General features: G+C 36.6%; 2 protein-coding genes across 4 annotated transcripts in view; one reads left to right on the top strand and one right to left on the bottom strand.

Moving 5' to 3' along the window:
* LOC100865280 (uncharacterized) overlaps window positions 1–19,055 on the top strand; it is a 320,953-nt gene that overhangs the window by 662 nt on the left and 301,236 nt on the right. The window contains exons 2-4 of the mRNA XM_086908754.1: window positions 222–312; window positions 673–947; window positions 1,059–1,149. The gene's annotated coding sequence lies outside the window, so the exon portion shown is untranslated. The remainder of the gene's footprint in view (window positions 1–221; window positions 313–672; window positions 948–1,058; window positions 1,150–19,055) is intronic.
* Window positions 1,644–5,540, bottom strand: LOC147657507 (uncharacterized). Of its 3 annotated transcripts, XM_086908762.1 has the most exons (8): window positions 4,670–5,045; window positions 3,957–4,353; window positions 3,125–3,412; window positions 2,871–3,039; window positions 2,657–2,785; window positions 2,404–2,577; window positions 2,080–2,209; window positions 1,644–1,991 (listed from the first exon to the last, which is right to left on the bottom strand). In XM_086908762.1, exons 5-8 carry the CDS (start codon window positions 2,697–2,699, stop codon window positions 1,856–1,858), a joined length of 483 nt encoding a protein of 160 aa, XP_086764888.1. In that variant the 5' UTR covers window positions 2,700–2,785; window positions 2,871–3,039; window positions 3,125–3,412; window positions 3,957–4,353; window positions 4,670–5,045; the 3' UTR covers window positions 1,644–1,855. The 3 variants fall into 3 exon arrangements, with proteins under 3 accessions (XP_086764888.1, XP_086764886.1, XP_086764887.1); XM_086908760.1 differs by having other exon boundaries at window positions 2,871–3,412; window positions 4,670–5,540; XM_086908761.1 differs by lacking the exons at window positions 3,957–4,353; window positions 4,670–5,045 and adding an exon at window positions 5,473–5,540 and having other exon boundaries at window positions 2,871–3,412.

Raw genomic sequence — 19,055 nt, 5'->3', positions numbered from 1 at the left:
AGTGTTAATATAATTAACAATTCAGTTTTTAAAGAATAATTTATTATTTTTTTTTTTTTTGGATTAATTTAATTGACTATTAGAGTTCCAGCTCGTATTATGTTATTTCTAAAATAGGATTTAAATTAGAATATAAATTAGGTTATTTTTTTGTTTTACAATACAATTAATCTTATATATTTTATACATTTATTTTAGAGATTTAATTTTCTTTTACGCAGATAAGTAGCTGCAGTTGCTGAAATTACTTTAGGCGGGAAAAAGGATTTTCAATATGGACGCTATGATGATAATTTGTTTTATGAAGAAGAGGTAAAGTTTGAGTTGTTATATTGAAAAAAGATATATGTTACTTTTTACTTTTATGTTTTTCTTTTTTTTTTTTTTAAGAAAATTGAATTACTAATTGTATAATAGTTGTAATTCTATAATTTATAATTATTATATTATTGAAAATATCAAGATGATAATAGAAAAATTTTTAAATATTTCTAATATGCTATAAAATGTCATTAATTCTAATAATCAATATTCATAATATAATTCTTTTAAAAGTAACAGTATTCTTTTAAATATATGCTTGACAGGAAAAAAAAAGAAAAATGAGAATATATATATATATATTTTTTTTTTCATTTTCTATATTCACTAATTCTATTTTTTTTTTTCCAGATTATTGTGACTGCGTGCAATGCAGTCATTAGAATCAGTGTTTGCGTAATAATGTTTCTAATATTTTTTAGAGCACAATAGCTCTCATTAAATGTGATAATAATAATAGTTTTATACGAAAGTAATAGTTAGTGTTTGTTCGCCGATGATATAATATGAACGGACGCGTTAATACCTTTTTATTTATTTATTTCTTTTTAAATATTCGTTTTCGGTTATATAGAGTCAGTGTTTCTCCTAAGAGTGTATAAGGCGATTATTCATTATGCAAAAAGGTAATTATTTTTATATAATTTTTTTCTATTTATTTTATTCTTTGTATGTTACTTTAATTGTTAATAACGAAGAAAAGAAAATTAAAATTTTAAATTCACGTTTTGTTACAGATTTTGTCCCAGTTTTGACATTCTTTTACAATGATTTTCTCTTGGACCAAAACAAATCATCAATGGCAACGCACGTACTTCGTATTCATTGGTGAGTCGCATACATTTTTGTTTCTCTGGTTATTCAATCATATCATCGTTCAATCGTAGTAAAATAATCGTATCATAGAAAGCACAGACTAGATATAATTTTTTATAAGATTTTTTTATATCCGTGAGAAAGACGAAAGATCCGAATTTGCGCGAACGACTCGTAGAATTTTGCACGAATTGACTATAAGCGCCATCTTGTAGCAATTAGAGATACTTTTTCGAAAGCAAGATAAAAAAGAGTAAGAATAGAAGATCAGAGCCATCTTCCGAGTATTTTTGAAAACACATATTTTATTACAATCAAGAGATGGCGCCACTAGCAATTTTTATCCTATTTATGTGGTCTCTTTCCATTATTCGCTTTCCTTATCTACATGTATTTTATTTACGATACTCTGAAGATGGCGTTGATTTCACGATTTTTACCTTATCTTTGTCCTCTTCCACTATTTGCTCTTCTTGTCTATACTTGTCTGTATGTAATACCATATATTTAAATAATTATTTTTAATTTTATTTAAAACTTTTATTTACAAGGATTAGAAAATATATAATAGATATATCAATAATGATAAATATCAATAATATTATCTTAAGATAAATATTGATTATCGATAAATATTATAATTTTTGTTGCGAAGATTCAAAATTGTTGAATATATTATTTTTATTTTTTTTGTTTTTCTTTAAATATATATATATCATCAACATATCGGCACTGTAAATCGACCAAATAAAATTTTACCTTTTCCAAACTTGACCCCTAAATAAATTTTGCATCGGGGGCAATAATGTACTACATCTTTATATCTAGTCGTAACATATGGTATTATGCACATGCTAAAATTTAATTCCATTTTTTTCTGAATATATTCGATTATTTTTACTCGAATACTTTTTTTTTTTTTTTTTTTAAATATATACTCACCAGATTGGGATGAAAAGTGTAGCTATAGCACGCGTTGCACCAGTAGTATGATGATGAATTTCTGTTTTTATGTAACTTAAACAATTTGGACACGTTGTTGCATATGGATATTTATCGAATTCCGTGTGTTCTGTTTAATCATAAATGTATTATATTACAATATTATTAATATTTATATTAATTAATATCATTAATATTATAATTTATCACCATTCAATATAATAACATTATTTCATCAGTTTATATTTTAAAATTATAATTAAAGCGAAAAGTGATCGCTATGTTCATTCAAAAAAAATTTTTTCCCTTATTAATTTTACTTGCCTGCAATCGAATGGGGAACTCTGTGTAAATATTTCGGTCTTTTAAAAAGTTGTCTAAATTTCTCAAACCTTATAGGAAAAAACTTAAACCTAGAACGACTGTTCTCAAAGTCGAAGAAAAATTTGCTTATACGATATCTCACACTCTCGGTTTCATGGGGTGGTGGGTATATATCTGCAAAATAAATGTTAATTTTCACACACCCAGATTACGTTATTCCATAATTTTAAAAAAGCCTCTTGGAAAAACATACGCAAGATTTTTTTCTCGTTTTCATCTTCGTATTCCTCGATCATGATCAATCGTTTTTTCAAACGGACGTTCAATCACACTTAATGCTATTGTTGAAAACTTCTCTATTTCTTTTTTACACAAGGCCTATCTGAAAATTCAAGCAATTCGTTCGAAATTTTGTTCGAATTTTCTAATTTACATCTCTCTCTCTCTCTCTCTCTCACGATACTCACCATCGGTTTCTCTTCTTTTTTTCTCTTCTTCCACTTACGTTTCTGCGCGCACGAATGTTAGGGCAGGAAGGATCGCGTTATCAATCAGAGGCGTCGCGAGATTGAATAGGGAAGGGAGGGTTGGAAAACGACGAAACCATTGTCCGATTGTGAAACAGGGTGTAGGTGTCTAGGGGGCGGTAAATGCGGGTTTCAAAGGAGGAAGCACTTGGAAAAGCGCTTGACCCCGTGATAATCAATGGCCCTGGATTCACCTGGCGCGGGCGGTTTAATTTTACTACACACTCGTCGAAAATTGGCGGCACCGAGCGAGCTCGAATCAATTAGGCGGAGGATTCGTGGCCGATTCGAGTGGGCCTCCTCTCCTCTCCCAAACTCGCACCACCAATTTTCTCACTCTTTTCGCGATGTCTTTTCTAAACGTACACGATTAACAGGAATTTCGTTCACTCCGCGTTTTATTTCGACCGCTGTATCAAACATTTTCAAAACCCGATTCCTTCTTTAAACGACGATCGTTAAATCCTTTCCTGATAGAAAACCTGAAAAATCAAAAAGTTGGTTCCTTTCGAAATCAATCGAATCTCCAAGTCCGATCAAATTTTTAGCGTATACGTTTCTTAAAGAAAGAGAGAATGGATGTCGTTCAATTAATAAATACTCGATAAAGAAGGGGAGAAAAAAAAAAAAGAATAAGAGGCACAATTGGGTGTATTGAATAGATAGGCGGAAGATAGCGGGATGTGTCGGCGGCGTAGGGGATATCCAGCTAAGAGAAAACCATTGTCTGGGAAACGTGAACACTATTTGCTGGCAAAGTAGATTAGGTTGGTATTGATAGAGAGAGGGGGGGAGGGAGAAAGAGAAAGGGAAAGAGAAGGCACGGTGGAAGGACGAGCGGAGGTGGAACTAAAATAGAGAGAGAGAGAGAGAGAGAGAGGTGAGAGACGAAAGGAAGGAAGGAAGGAAGGAAGGAAGGAAGGAAGGAAGATGATGAGAAGAGAGGGATGAGAGGAACGGTTGTGTTCTCAGAGAGAGGCCAATATAGACGCTCGAGATGGGATATAGCAATAGAATTTCGCTTACGAGGTATAACCGCGTTAGACGATGCCCTTTGTTGTATCAGTGCGCAATTGCCTTAAGTTCTGATCTTGTCCGATATTGATGTTCGAGAGGCCGAGCGAAACCTCTGATAGGATACTAAGAAGAGTTTCTATTCTAGCTTTCGCTCCTTTCCTCGCCGTGTCCGGTTTTAGTTACCAACTTTTTCTTCTATTTTTCTTCTTCCTCCTCCCTCTTCTCCCTCTCCGTCTAATTCTCGAGAAGATCAAATTTCATTTACTCGCCTCACCACTCGAGTTCACCATTCGCTTCTCCTTCACCTCGATCGAATCTTCTTTCTTATGAAAAATTCGCTACGATTGTCTTGCAAATTTTGCGAGATTAGATCTCGTTTACTTGGATCCCTGTTTTTTCGCCACGCCTGTGTGGGGAAAAACACAATTTCTTTAATTAATTCAAAATCGTGTCGCATCGAAAATTGTATCGATTTTGTTTTCTCTGAAATAAAGAAAGAAATTTGCATTTTATCGTATGCACGCTAATTGAATTCAATTTTCGACTCGATGCGTGAACGTGCGTGTACCAGAAATAGCAATTTCACGGAGCATTTCACGGAGCGAATGTAAGTAGAAACGTAGAATCCCGGAAGTCGGAATGTTGTGTAATTGAAGTAGATTCAAAGTAAGGGAATATCGTTACGTTACATCGTATATATCGCAGTCCCCAAGGGGACTCACCTAATTCTCCACTCTTAACTTCATATCGCTTTATCTGACATTTTAGGGTTGAACTAGGAACTAGGTATAGAGATGGCAGACAGTCCGATATTCGACCATAATGCTGAATTTAATTAGGTGTCATTGCACCATAATAATTCTCTTTCCCCGCCTTTCTCCCTTATCGAAAATCTTCTCTCCTTCTATTCGAGTATTTTCCTGCACGATAAAGAAAATTTAATCGATATATTTATTTTTCTTCCAACTTTATTATCTTTCGCTTAAGATAAAATTTTATCTTAATATTTTTTCTTTTTCCTCTTTCTCTCTTTCTCGAAGAAACAACGTTTCTAACGTTTAATCTCGTTTTTTGTTTTTACGCTGTGAAAATCGCTTCGAGGTTTTGTACGTTCGTCTGTTCCTTTCTTTCTTTTTTTTTTTTTTATTTCCAACTTCGTTCCATTCAAATTTCTTACATACATACGCGTATTTAAAGAAGCAAGGGGACGACTCTTATATACAATTATTGAATACAAAACGAATGGGAAGAGACGTAAAATAAATTTTTCTCGATTTATTACTCTTACATTTTTTCGCATCTTCAAATTTTCTCAATAAAGGAGAAAAAAGGCTCTAACAAATTTCACCGCAGGTTTTTTTTTTAACTTATTTTTCCACTCCTAGGGAATAAATTCCTAGGAATTAAAGATCACGTAAATTTCACGTTTGATTTTCTCCGAAGACATACACCTCTCCAATATCGATTAAAAACAGATTGCACTCGTACATTACATTATTCATAACGAAATACGAAATATACGTACGAAATATAAATACGATATTCTTGTTCATCAAAGTAGACACGCTCACACATGTACGAACACGAACGAACAGTTGCAACCTCTTATCGCGAATATTCTTAAATATTCCCTCCCCTCTCAATCTCTTATTTCCATCCTTATCTTTTCCTCTCTGTTTTTTATTTTTATATCTCTTTTATCTTTACCCTTCTCTCTCTCTCTCTCTCTCTCTCTCTCTATCTTTTTCATTATCTCTCCGTTGTCTCGCGATCAGGAAAAGAAGGGGAGAGAGAGAGAGAGAGAGAGAGAGAAAGGGAAGAAGATCGGTTCGGCGATTCGCGCGGCCCCTCTGCGCGGGAAGGGGGGAGTAGGAGCGTGTTGCGGGCGTAATTCAGTAATGAATACGTATGCCCGCGTGAAGTGGTAGCCGTTGATATGTAGTATACGTAACATCTGGCGGCCTATGAAATGCAGGATCGAGCGGTGTGCAGGTGAACGTTACGGGCGGCAAGAGTTATGAGCCTCGCCTCGATATAATTGCCGTACTAAAATTCGGGGACTTTGAAAGGACGCGAATTTCGCCCCTCTCCCCTTTCGTTATTCGATTCTCGTTATTGTTGTTGTTTCGAAACGTTAAGGATTTTGAGGGGAATTTTTCTCGTCGTGGTGTTTTTTTTTTTATGAATCGTTCGAATTGTTCACGCGCCATCTGTTTCGAGAGATTGGGAAGAATTTTGTCGGGGAAATTAATCGTTTTTTCCTTTTTTTCGTTTATACGAATATTTACGGGATTTTAAGGGAGTTACTCCCTTGGATGAAAATTCAATTCTTCTTTTTTTGAAGTTCTCGAGGATTTAGAGAAATAAGTATGAGAAACGAGCGTATATCCAGCGTATACAGAAAGTGAACATTTTTATTCGAATCGTTCGAATCATTATTCGAAAAATGATCGTGTTATTTTTTGTTCGTACGTTGTTTCGAGAGATAGATCTAAAATTGGAAAGAAAAGATTTCTTTTCGAATTCTTCCCTTTAAGATTAATTATTCTCTTTCATAATCGATCAACGATAAAGATCAATTTATTTATCAAACGTGTATAGAGAAAGTGAATATTTTCGTTCGAATCGTATTAATCATTATCTGACGAGTAAAAATTCAATTCGAAGATTTCGAATAATCAAGCTAAACGTTTACCATCCAATAATCCTCGCATCTACGTAAAAATTCACGATTATTAACTCTTTTAACCCTTATCGAATAGCCGGAAAAAGAGTTCAATGTCCCCGCGTCGACGTGTTTTCAATAAGTCTCGGCCCCTCAATGGTTAATTAAACAGGGTGAATGACTGCACTTATCCAGGAGAAAGGTAAATTTAGCACTTTAAAGGAGAGAGGAAGATTTGCCCCATTGGAAAAGAAATTTTACCTTGCTCCAAACGCGGATAAAAATCTCTCCGCAATGCGCGTCGATTTTTCGGGCGCAAGGTTTCCGGCTTTCGACTATTTTTCTTGGTGCAATACAACGAACAGAATACATACGAATTGGACAGAATTCGTCCACTTTGCGTCGTCCTTTTGTATTTTATATACGAGATACGATGCACGATGTAATTAGGTGTCTTCTATATTATATCCCTCCCTCTTCTTCCATTCGATACCCGTATTATTATTTAAATTATTATTTTCAACGCGTAATTATTCGTCCATTGAGAGATGATGCAATATTTATAACGCATTATCGCGATAGTTTCATTAATTATAGCGGGGAGAGGGAAGTCGTAGAAATTTTATTACCGACTACCGGTAATAGAAAGTATATAAGTCTCCTGTTCGCGTTTTCTTTTTATTTTTTTAAAAATATTCACTATTATCACGAGTATATTCATGATCGAGGATAATCAATTTGGATTTGACGCGATGAGTATTATTATTATTATTATTATTATTTGGAAATATTGAATTACCATTAACGAATCATAGAGCAAATAAATAAATTAATATCGTGGAGTAACTCGAACGAAGTTGAATCAGGAAATAGCGACGACGAATGCTTCGAACGAGATCCTCGAAACGAATTGTATCGTTCGGGTTCAATTTGGAAAATTTTCCAATTTGAAATCCGCGCGCGTATCGTATCGGCTATCAACTATTTTTGCCATGTTATGGTATATCGAGGCTAGGGCTCGTATCGATTATCAATCATCCAATTACTGGCAATTTTCCCGCGAGCGTATCGATGATCAGCGAAGAAGGACGGCGATGATCGCGGTCAGGGGTTAACTAATCGCAGGAAAGACGTAGAGATGTATCGATGGGGGAGGAGTTGGAAGAGAGCGGAGGAGGAGAAGGTGGAGGTCTCTCCCTCCTCAGCACGCAATCCTTTATTACTCGGCCGATTAATTGATATTGATGTGACATTCCTTTCAGAGATAACTTGATCGATATTAATGCGCCCCACCTTCGGCGGGAAAGTGGCGATCAAGAGTGACGATACGTTAACGTTTTAAGTGCGCCCGAGAATTTCGAAAAAAATATCGAGGGAGGGTAATAAGAACGTGACAGAAATATCCGACTGTTGTTAACAACGCGTGGGAATTTTAAAAAAAAAAAAAAAAAAAAGGAAATCGACGAACGTAAGAAACGGATCGAAGATATTTTCTAATTTAACTGTGCGTCTGTTTATTCCGAAGCGTGCGATAATTTGGAATAGAATTTCGTTCCATAGATAGATGAAAATAGAAGTTTCTTCCATTCGCGTGGTAAAATCATTTTCATTCGTGGAATTTCGAAAAAAATATCGAGGGAGGATAGATTAAGAACACGGAGTTGTTCTAACAACGCGTTTAAAAGAATTTAAAAAAAAAAAGAAAATAGACGAACGCAAGAAACGGATCGAAGATATTTCCTAATTCCTTAACTCTGTTTATTCCGAAGCGTGCGAAGATTCGCATGGCAAAAATCATTTTCGTTCGCAGCAGAATGAGTTTGAAGCTTTCGTTCGAACCTGTCATTTTGCTCAATCGCGTTTGTTCTTCCTTCCAAAATCTCAAATACATCTCACGAAACATTCGAGAGCATCGTGATGATCACTTAGGCGGGTTAATTCGACGCATATATATCCGCGAGAAGGAGAAAGAAAAGAAAGAAAGAAAGAAAGAAAGAAATAAGGAAAGGAAAGAAAATTTCAGACGTTTGCACAGACGATAAATCTACGTCACGTAGTGGAAACGTGGCGGGACGAAATCGTATCGGAAGATATGCATGGATCCGCGAAAATTAAAGTTGACTTAAGGAAGAGCGATGCGCTCTGACGGTTTAAAGAGACGGTTCCGCGAATTAGCTCGCGGAATATAAGTTTCCACGAATATAAGGGATTAAAGCGCGTGCCAAGCATTATTATATCAGGGGAGTGAGAATGGAGAAAGAAGCTGGAAAGACAAAGAAGGGTTTTAATCCTTCCTCTTCGAACCTTCTTCCCGTCCATCCTTCTGGCTGGTTTCTCGGTTGGTTGGCTGCCCGGCCGACCGACCATTTATCAAAAACGCGTACAACACCTATGCAAGAAAAATCGACAATGTTTCACGGCTCGAGCGGGAGTGGAGGAAGGTTGGCCCCTGCTTATGACACGGGAGATGGATGTACGGACCGAAACCTTGTACATTCTACAGGGCGGCAAGAACATTATGTATTATACGCTCCCTCTTACAGGCGTGCGCCAACCTTGTGTACCCGACGATAGAATCCACTGTGACGAGAGGATAGAGACTTTAAAGTGCAAAATCGTTTAAGCCCGATCTGCACTTCTCCTTCGAACGAAAAACAGTGCAACTTCTTCTTCTAAAGTCCGCGATTCTCCGTTCATGTTGTTCGATATATTTATCGGCGAAACTCGAATCGATCGTTTAATCCAGAATTTTTCGGATTCAATTTTTGCTGTGAACAGTAGAATCTGTGATCTTGGAATCTGAGGCTCAGATTTTAGGCGAATAGTGAATTTGACACGTATTTAGGCGAGGCGTAAGATTTTTTGGCAGGCTTAGAATCTAAAATAATACAAGATTTTGGGATCTAAAGTTACCTGTGAAATTTGTATAGGAAGTGGAATTTTGAAATTGAAGTAATCACGCATCTCGCACAAGTAATCGCAATCAATAGGTGTTTCATACTCTACCAATAATATTTTCTACACAAACTGTTAACCAAAAAAGGATTCAGATTACCTCGCATATACGGAAAAAAAAAAAAAAGGTATCTTTTCTTTTTTTCAAATAAAAATGCAAACTCGAGATAAAAGAATTTATATCCACGCGTCGATCGAAAGCAAAGATGAACGACAGTAAGAACGATTATCGGGCGAAGGAGTTATCAGGCACGAGAGGATTAAACGGTGTAGGATTATAGGTTGGGCGTGGCGAACATTTAAAGCCGACCTAAACTCATCGGATATAGGAAGCCTAATAAAATGCACCCACATACTGATGGATCGCAATACAGGGGCGCATTAGTAGCCGGCAATAAAGGTTAATGTTGATTGCGCCGAGTTTCGGGGTGGGGGGAGCCGTAAAAATTCTGATTAACCTGCCAGTCGTGACAGTATGCTATTTCTTGAGTATCCTTCCTGATAAAGGGAGAGAAAAAAAAAAAAGAAAAAAAAGGAAAAAAATACTCTTGTAAAGAGCGAAATATAAAATACGACGCGGCCACCCTGCACACCTTTATGAAGATATTAAAAAAAGAAGGAAAAATATACAAGGGAAATGGAGATTCTCGTCTTCGGATAGAAATTTTTCTAATAATAAATTTCTTTTCCTTCGAGTGAGTCAAATTGTATGCTATGAACGTGAAAAAAGAAAAAAAAAAAAAGAAAGAAAGGTATTTAACAAGGAGATTTCTTTAGTTGCCATAGCTACGTTCGTTATCCCATTGGAGAATTATTATTAGACGTTGAGTTTCTTGAATGTTTTAACGGGAGAATATTGATTTGTAATTATATAATTTTTTTCGATCTGAAATATTTTAGAAACGTTATCGTTTTCAATGTTCAAAAATGTTAAAATGTGTAATAATAATTATTTGAATAATTAATTTTAGAAATAGGAAAAAGAAAAAAGTATCAGATTAAATTTAGATAATTTTACAAAACGAGATAAGGAAACCTAGTTTTTTTAAAACTTTTTGTTCACGTTAAAACGTCTCGAGATGAATACAATGAAATATGGTTGAAAATTGTCCACGATCGTTCGAGGTTGTTTTCAAGATGGTCGAAATTTATGGTGCCCAGTTGACGAGTTATCAAATAGGACTAGGATCATTTTACATTGTAGACTAATAGGTATTTAGCGAGATGTATAAATCACTGAGATTTGGCTTGCTAATCCCGATTAGAACATTGCACGATGTATAAATCACGGGGGTTTCATTTATGCTCGCTGATAGCGGCACAAGGTAGACTGTGTCACTGAGAGTAATCCTCCTTCTCCTAATCTGTAACCTTGTTAAGATAATTTGATAAGGGTCAATCGTCTCCCCTTGCAAATCTTTAACGTAACGTTTTCCGATAAAGTTCCGATTAATCGCGCCAATAATAATTCAAACGGATCTTAATATTTTCATGAATATATGGCAATTCGACATAGTAGAAATTTTTATCACTTATCAACAATTTAAATTGATCCTAACATATATTTTGAAACAGATACTTGAAAAATAATTCAAAGTTGAAAAAATTAAATATATACGCGTACTTTACACCAATACAGAGAGACGTGCATCGAATGTCAAAAGGTTAAAAAAAAATAAATTAAATTCGCAAATTAGAAAAATTATCGCGCCGCTTTTACGATCGGATCGAAAAAGAAAAAAGAAAAAAAAAAGGAGGGGAAAATGAATTGAACCAGTTAAAGAGAAGAGAAGAAGTATGGTGGTCAACTATAGGTGGAAAACTACTGCTACTCCTCAACCGTCGGCCGTAATTTTGACCTTTCAGGAACATCTGCGTGGCATCTGTACGAACGAGAGTCGCAGTTACCTGCAATTGACAAATTTCCAATGGGCTACTTCGTGGCATCCGCCTTCACAACAATTAGTCGTGATGAAGTTTGGAAACACTTGGTGTGTGACACTGATCGCAACTTAAACGAAGCAAACACGAACTCTTGGGTGTACCTAATGTTTAACGCGGTCAAAGAACTTTCGTTCTGAGGTATCGGTGACCGTAAAATTAAGATCGAGTTGGGGTACGGTGTGTAATCGACCTTCGATACCGATCGAATCTTCGATAACAGGCCCTCGATCAAATCTCGTAATATTTCCTAATCCACGTTCGATCGCGTTCATCTTTTTTAATTTCTTAATATTCTCTTCAAAAAAATTATTTCTCTATGATTTTGCGTGCCATGCTTTTTTTCAAGATCGATTAAATCTAGATCAAGATCGTGTAAAGTTTCTAACAATTTTTTGTCCTTTCACAAATATTTCGATAGACGAATAACGAGAATGGACTATAATCCGATCTATATCCTTATTAATTTCTAAACTCGAATTTTAACTCGATGCACATTTCGCTATTTATGTAATCCTCTACGTAAATCCTCTCCTTTCTTAAATATTATATTAACGGATTGTTAAATTTCTATCGAATTTACGCACACAGACGATATCGATTAACTCCATACAATTCGAACGTTCGAACTCTGTTGCCACGAGATTTCAAAATAAAGAGGAAAATAATTTTTCTTCGAAACGCGCGTTTCCCATCGATCGTCTTATTAACCTCCGCTTAATTAACACTCGATCAACACGGATCGGTCGAGAAAATCTTCTGGGTCGAAAATTTCGCGGATGCGCAGAATTGTTTCCAGGTTTGCGCTCACGCTATTTTCATCCGCGTAACTAGTTGGCGGATTATTCACGCGGCTGTAATGTAATCCAGCTCTGTACAGGGCCAGGGTCCGGTAGTTTGGGTTAGGAATTGGCGGTAGTTTCTACGCGAAATAGCAGCTCTATTCTTCAGTCTGCGGTGTGAATATCTTGTGGATAGATACCTGTGACCGTGTAATCCTGGGCTCGATCTCGGGAGCCGGTAATTTGGATTAGCTATTGACGTTGCATATATCACCTGCCAATTCAAGGTGTTCACGCGTCGCCCGGTGTTAACCAACGTTTCGTACAGGCCAACCGATAATCACGTATAAATGTAAACGATCTTTCCAATCCCGCAATCTATTTCAATTGGCCGGGATCGATTCGATCGGTGAAAATTCGAATCGGGCAAATTGAAAACGAAATTGGAATTTTTATTTTACTCCGCGATACGATATTGGCCGTAATTTTTCTCAGAAGTTATTTTAATTTTAATACGTTTTTTAAGATGACGTTGATTTAATTTTTTTCGAAGATTGGACGATGACGATCGTACGATTTTTGTTCGATGATCTTTTTGTTTATTGGTAAATATTATTGGTAAATGATGTCGATAGATATATGGTTCGTGCTATTTGGCCCGATGCTATCGATCTCGTGCAGAAATTTACAATATGGCCGGCACGAAAGAATTCAATTCAGCTCGAATTCGCGAATCGGTATTCGTTTTGCCGTTTTACCAGCTAGGACGCGGACTTCCTAATCTTCTAAACGACATACCAGACGCACATGCACAGGGGACTTGCACACACAAGCCCGAATAACCGAGCGTGGGCGCGGCTCGGTCTCTAACACTCGAATTGCAATCGATTATCTGAACATGAAATTCCAAAATAAACAGAGTGCCATTCCGGAATACGTTCGACGACTTCTTGGTCGACGATTAAGAACCTATTTGCATTTCTCTTACGTTCCAATTGTAAGATGCCAAACTTTCCTAATGATGATTCCTAATGATTCTCATCTTTGGCATATTTCGACCGATAACAAGATTTTTCAAAATTAGAAGATCTCAGTACTTACCAAAAATTTTCTTAGGCTTCGTAAAAACTTTATTTTTGACGTATAACAATTTAGACTTGTGAAAATTTATTAACTCTTGAAAACTTGGTCTTTGGAAATCTAATCTTTGCAAATTTAGGCTTTTGAAAATCTAGATGTTTGGAGAACCTAAGCTTTTGGAAACTTAGGCTCTTGAAAATTTAAGTTTCTAGGAAACTTAGATTCATGTAAATCTGGCAACTTAGTATAACACGGTTGATGCAACAACAACAAATAATTAGATCTTTCTCAATCTTCATAAAAACTTTACTTCTGATGTACAACAATATTGTATAACATAATTTAGAATTTTTGTGAAAATTTAGACTCCTGAAAACTTAATCCTTGGAAATCTAATCCTTGCAAGCTTAGACTTATAAAAATCTAGATCTTTGTAAACCTAGCGAATTACGAAAATTTAGATCTTTGAGAAAATTTAAATTTTGATGCCTGAAAATTAAAATTAAACTTAGATCCCTGTAAATCTATAAACTTGTGAAAACTTAGTGTTTGTCGATTCAAGCAACAAACGATGACAAACAATTTAAAACGCACTCGTATCCAGATTCCTGATTCTTCTCTCGAAACACGAGGGAAAGAGAGGACAAAGAACATTCATTGCCACCATGTTTTGGCCGTGCGCATGTATATCGATCGATTTCGCACCCATGTAAGCAGCTTTGGCACAATCAGTTGATTGCGCCAAGTTCGAGAACCACCTCCATCCTCCCCCCTCTCCATCGTGTTTCTACGCGTGTGTCTAACTGGCTCTTCTTTGTCGAGTGCATCGTGCCCGCAGGTGCAATTCGCGTTTTCCGCTCAATGTATTGCACTGCATTAACGAGTACGACTCATTTACAAATCGTACCACAGGGAGCTCGAGGATGTTAGCTCCATTTTGCTCCGTTTTTTTTCTTCTTTTTCTTCTTCTTCTTCTTTTTTTTTTTTTTTTTTTACAGATAATTCGATTGTAGATTTTTATCTGGAATGCGTATATTTCATCTTAATCCTTCTGAGAATCGTGCTTTTTTCGTTCGTTGAAAAACGAAAAAAGACTGTCTTTTTTTTTTTTTTTATCTCGTCATTTTCTTTTTCCCCTCGATTGGGACCGATTTCATTTTCTTTGAAACTTTGCATCTCGCTTCTCTCTTTTCACCCGTAGAGTTTGAATTACATCATCCGTGGTAAAAGGAAAAAAATGTTAATCAAAATTCAACGTGCGGTTCGTGAAGCGCACGTTTAAAAAAAATGATAGGAATCTAGGAAGCCGAGGAGAGTTATGTAAATTATTTAAAAACGTATCAAATTATCTGTTATATAACTTTTAAAGCTTTTTCATCAGCTCCGATGATTAATCGCTCGCGCGGAACTGCTTTAAAAATTAATGCAAAATTAACGGGATAAAGGATAAAACATACCGATTTTTTTTTTACTTCTTTCGTTCGATATCAATTTTCCGCAAACTGTCGCGATTATCCTCAACGAATATCCCGATTTTATTCGAAGAAACACTTATTCGAAGATTTTTCCACACCGTCGTCACGATTCTTTCTCCCCAACGATGTCGATGTCGTATCATAAACTGATCGACGAATATACATATATATGAACAATCTAAATTAAAAACTCTTCGATTCATCGATTTCACAAACACGGCTCGCCCCCAAATTTTCCATGGACCACCACCACTATCTTCAATGATACATATTAATTACATACACGTTACCATTCTCAATTATTAGTATCGGTATCCTCGCAGCCCATTATTCTCAATTCCCCTGTTCCCGTTAATCTAGATAGGAAAAGCATCAAGGCGGTTGTCCAACGGGTGTATCCATGAATACTCGTATCCGGTGGCGTAGCAACAATAATAATTATCAACACCACCACACACAACTTTCCTACCCGCCTCTTCGTCGCCTTTGTACGCCTGTTGGACGTTTAGCCGCCTTCGTACGTGGCGAAGGGGTCGAGGAAATGAATGTCTGAACGCCGGCCTACTATACAGGGTGTCCGGTCGAGCTTTCAAACTCTGTGATACAACTTTCAGTGGATTTCAGTAAAATGTTTGAGCTTAAAAGGTTACGAACAAACTGCGCGCGATTAATGTCACCTCGTAAAACGATATTACGAATCGCACAATAGTTCCATCAATTATTTTCTCTTTAGGACAGGGATGGTCGATCCAAATGATCTTGCAGGCCATTAATCATCGTATATTATATACACGTATCATCGTTGTTTCCGTTTTTATATAAAACATTGCATAAAACGTTACGAAACGTTACGCTAAAAACGAAAATCTTATTTTGCAAAATTGTGACGATTTACTTTTTTATTTAAATCGAAACGAAGAATCTTTCATAAGAACGAATTACTACGTTTCACGTATACCGTTTCGAAGTAATTACATTGTAACGCCTTAAATCGATCTATCCATCTTCGAATAGAGAAGAGAAACGCGCAATCGTTTCGTATTTTTCATTTATAACTCTGAGATATACGGAGGACACCGTGTACATGCGTATACAGCCGAGAGAGACACATAGAGAGAGAGAGAGAGAAATTCCCAGGAGAAGCATAAAGCCGTGGACAGCCGCGCCACCCTCTTTCCGGTGGCATCCTGACGCGGAGCTTGCGCTAGCGCGCGTTTACGTGCTCCGTCACAGTGCTCGGTTACAGTGACGACGATGACATGCAACGACGCCGAGGAAACCGACGCGAGACCCGTCATATACCGAGCAACTGTTGCATCCGTGCACACTTCTCGTGAAAGAGGAGGTGGAACAACGATACACGATCTCGCTTTTCCCCCTTTTTTCCCTTTCTTTCTTTCTTTTTTTTCGCTCACCTTTATCGTTTCGTTGGTAGAGAGAAATAGGTGTAGAGAGAGGGAAAGAGAGAGGAGGTATAAACGTTAAACGATGCTAATGCAATAACCGCGTCACTGCGTGATTCCGCGTGGTTTGCACTTGGAAGGATGCGATGGAAGGTGTGATGGAAGAGGAAGAGAGAAAGAAAGAGGGTGTAATTGGGAATAAAATGTTTCTTTTGAAGGGCTTCGCGGGGATGCTTTGGATATATAGGTATAGAGAGGAATTTCAAGGGTGGTAATGGTTTGGAGATGATTTTTGGGGAGTTGAATTGTTTATGGGGAACGTGGATCATTGGATAAACGTAGAATGAAATTTCAGGGATAGTAATGGAATTTTGGAGATGATTTTTTTTGAGCAGTTGAATTGTTTTGTTGAAAATTTCATTTGGCGATATTGATATGTGAGTTATATTTTTAGAAAAGTTAATCTAAATAGGAATAAAACGTTTACTTTAACATAGAAAGGAACGAAATAAAAATGTTGAGATAAATTGTGGAGAACGTAGATCAATGTAGGGCAGAATTTCAAGGGTAATAATGGTTTGGAGATGATTTCTGGATTTCGTTAATTGGAAATGTTTGTTTTAAAGAGCTTTGCGTTTTATATTTTAATATAATTCCCTTGGGTGTAGAGTGGAATTCGAAAGAGATTTTTGAAAAGTTGGCGAGTCAAACTTTGCCGATTGACATATGAGAGTTAACTTGATTAATTGGAAATAAAATATTTGTCTTGAAAATCTTCGTAGGGAGGCAAATATCGAACGAGATAAATTGCGAGCCACCCTTTGGATAGATTTAAAGCGAAATTTCAAGATTCATAGATAATAGAAGAGATAATAATTCGCGTAGAAATTTATGAATACTTCATTGATAATGCCAATTATTTTCACACAGCCGAAAATTCGAGCCGATTCGATTTTTCCTCCAAAAAATTATTATATTTATTTACAACCGTATCTTCGTAACGAGTTTAAATTTGAATTTCGAAAATGTCAATCCGGCAATCGAAAAGACGAGATACGCCAGAACAATGCGTTTCGAGCATCGAGAACACCACACCATTTCCACCAATCTTTTGTTTCATCCCCCTTTCCATAATTTCTCTCGCTTTCGAAGAGCGAGCGAGGGTAGGGGAGGGGCCGAAACAATTGTTTCGTCGATAATGTCAGTGTCAAATGGCGTGCACGTTCGAGGACATTGACGTCGCGACGCTAACACACGTCCTTGGCCACCGCAAACCACCCTCCCTGCGCCGGAGATGAAAGACAAAGCGGTGGAAAGAGGGTGGTTTGGTTTTTAGCATCACGTACGTGGAAAGGAAAAAAAAAAGAAATAAAGAAACGGAGAGAGAGGAGGAGGAGGAGGAGGAGGAGGAGGAGGAGGGAGAGAGAGAGAGAGAGAGAGGGAGAGATGAACAAAAGACGGCTCGGTGCAACAGTTGTTCATTTTCTACCGCGTTTATACGCGGTGGTTGTTCTCTGTAAAAAATACGCGGAAACACTGGCAGTCACGAGACTTCTTCATGGAAGTCGTCATCGTGCACAAGTGCTGGGGCTTTGTGTTGTTCAAACATTTTTGTTACCGAGGCAAAGCTGGAAATAACGCATAAAATTGACGGATAGCCGAGTGTGAAAAGAGTGTGAAACGGAACTCCGTGTATCCATCCATCTTTTCCCCGTGTGCGTGTCCACCGCGAGGATAATAAATTATTATTATTATTATTATTATTATTATTATTATTGTATTGTATATCGTAGCTTTATTTAAATCCGATTTCGTAGAGGCGCGATTAACGAGTACGATCAACAATCGTTATTAAATATTAATGACAGGGTAAAGGGGGACGTAGCGTTGTGCTATTTTCGTATCATTCAACATTCCGTGATATCGCGAGCCAAGAGAAATTTATTTATTACGCGATTAGCAAATTGTGTTATTACGCGACCCCCTTTTTACTCGTGTGTTTCGTTTCGAGTTATATTTTCACTCGATATCGTTTGTAGCGAATTGCTTACGATTTTCCGCCTGGGTTTAATTTTAAATGGGAAGTAATTCAGTAGGTTTGAGAGTTATTTCATCTTTCTCAATTTTTTCCCAGATATCGATTCATCTCGTTGAAATATAAATAGGTATATTTAATCTTTTCCAAATTTTGTCCAAATTAATAATGGAAGGATGTTTCTTTTGTAAAGAGAGAATATAATTAAGCTAAATCGAGTGAAATTATCAAAGCGTTAATTCCGTAGAATTAATTGGGTGTTAATATGCTCAACGAGTTTCTTCTTTTTCGAAGCTTTTCAAACTTTCGAGCAATTGCCGCTCGAACACAAGCGATCAAAATATATAGGTAGAAAAATTTCGTGTCGTTCTTCTATGTTCTAAAAGATTCATAACTGTTGCATTCATATCCCGTTTACATCTGTACCAGTTTCGTGCGTTCGTTCGTATTTCCTTCATTCCGTGCTTTCTTCTTTTAAAAAAGGTAGCTTTGCAACATCAGTTGCGCGTCACTTTTTCTGGATTATCTCGCTAGTGGTTTTTTCCCCCTGGCGCGGTGTTTCTGCGAATGAAAATTTGTTACATTTTCTCAGATATAATATCGCTATCCTGTGCGACTGGAAAAATTGACAAATTTCTACCAGCTACAAGATTACATTAAAAAAAAATCCTTATTTATTCGTTCGATCTTTCAAACATTTTTGATTTTGATCACCGATTAATTTTAAAGAATGCCACGAATAATTAATTATTTAAAACCAGTCGCGTTATCT

Source organism: Apis florea, unplaced genomic scaffold (genome assembly GCF_048593485.1).
Source record: "Apis florea isolate Af1SG1 unplaced genomic scaffold, ASM4859348v1 contig_3081_pilon, whole genome shotgun sequence".
Classification (NCBI taxonomy): Eukaryota; Metazoa; Arthropoda; class Insecta; order Hymenoptera; family Apidae; genus Apis; species Apis florea.
Note: the sequence above shows the minus strand (reverse complement) of the source record. Positions and strands in the feature narration are given on the sequence as shown.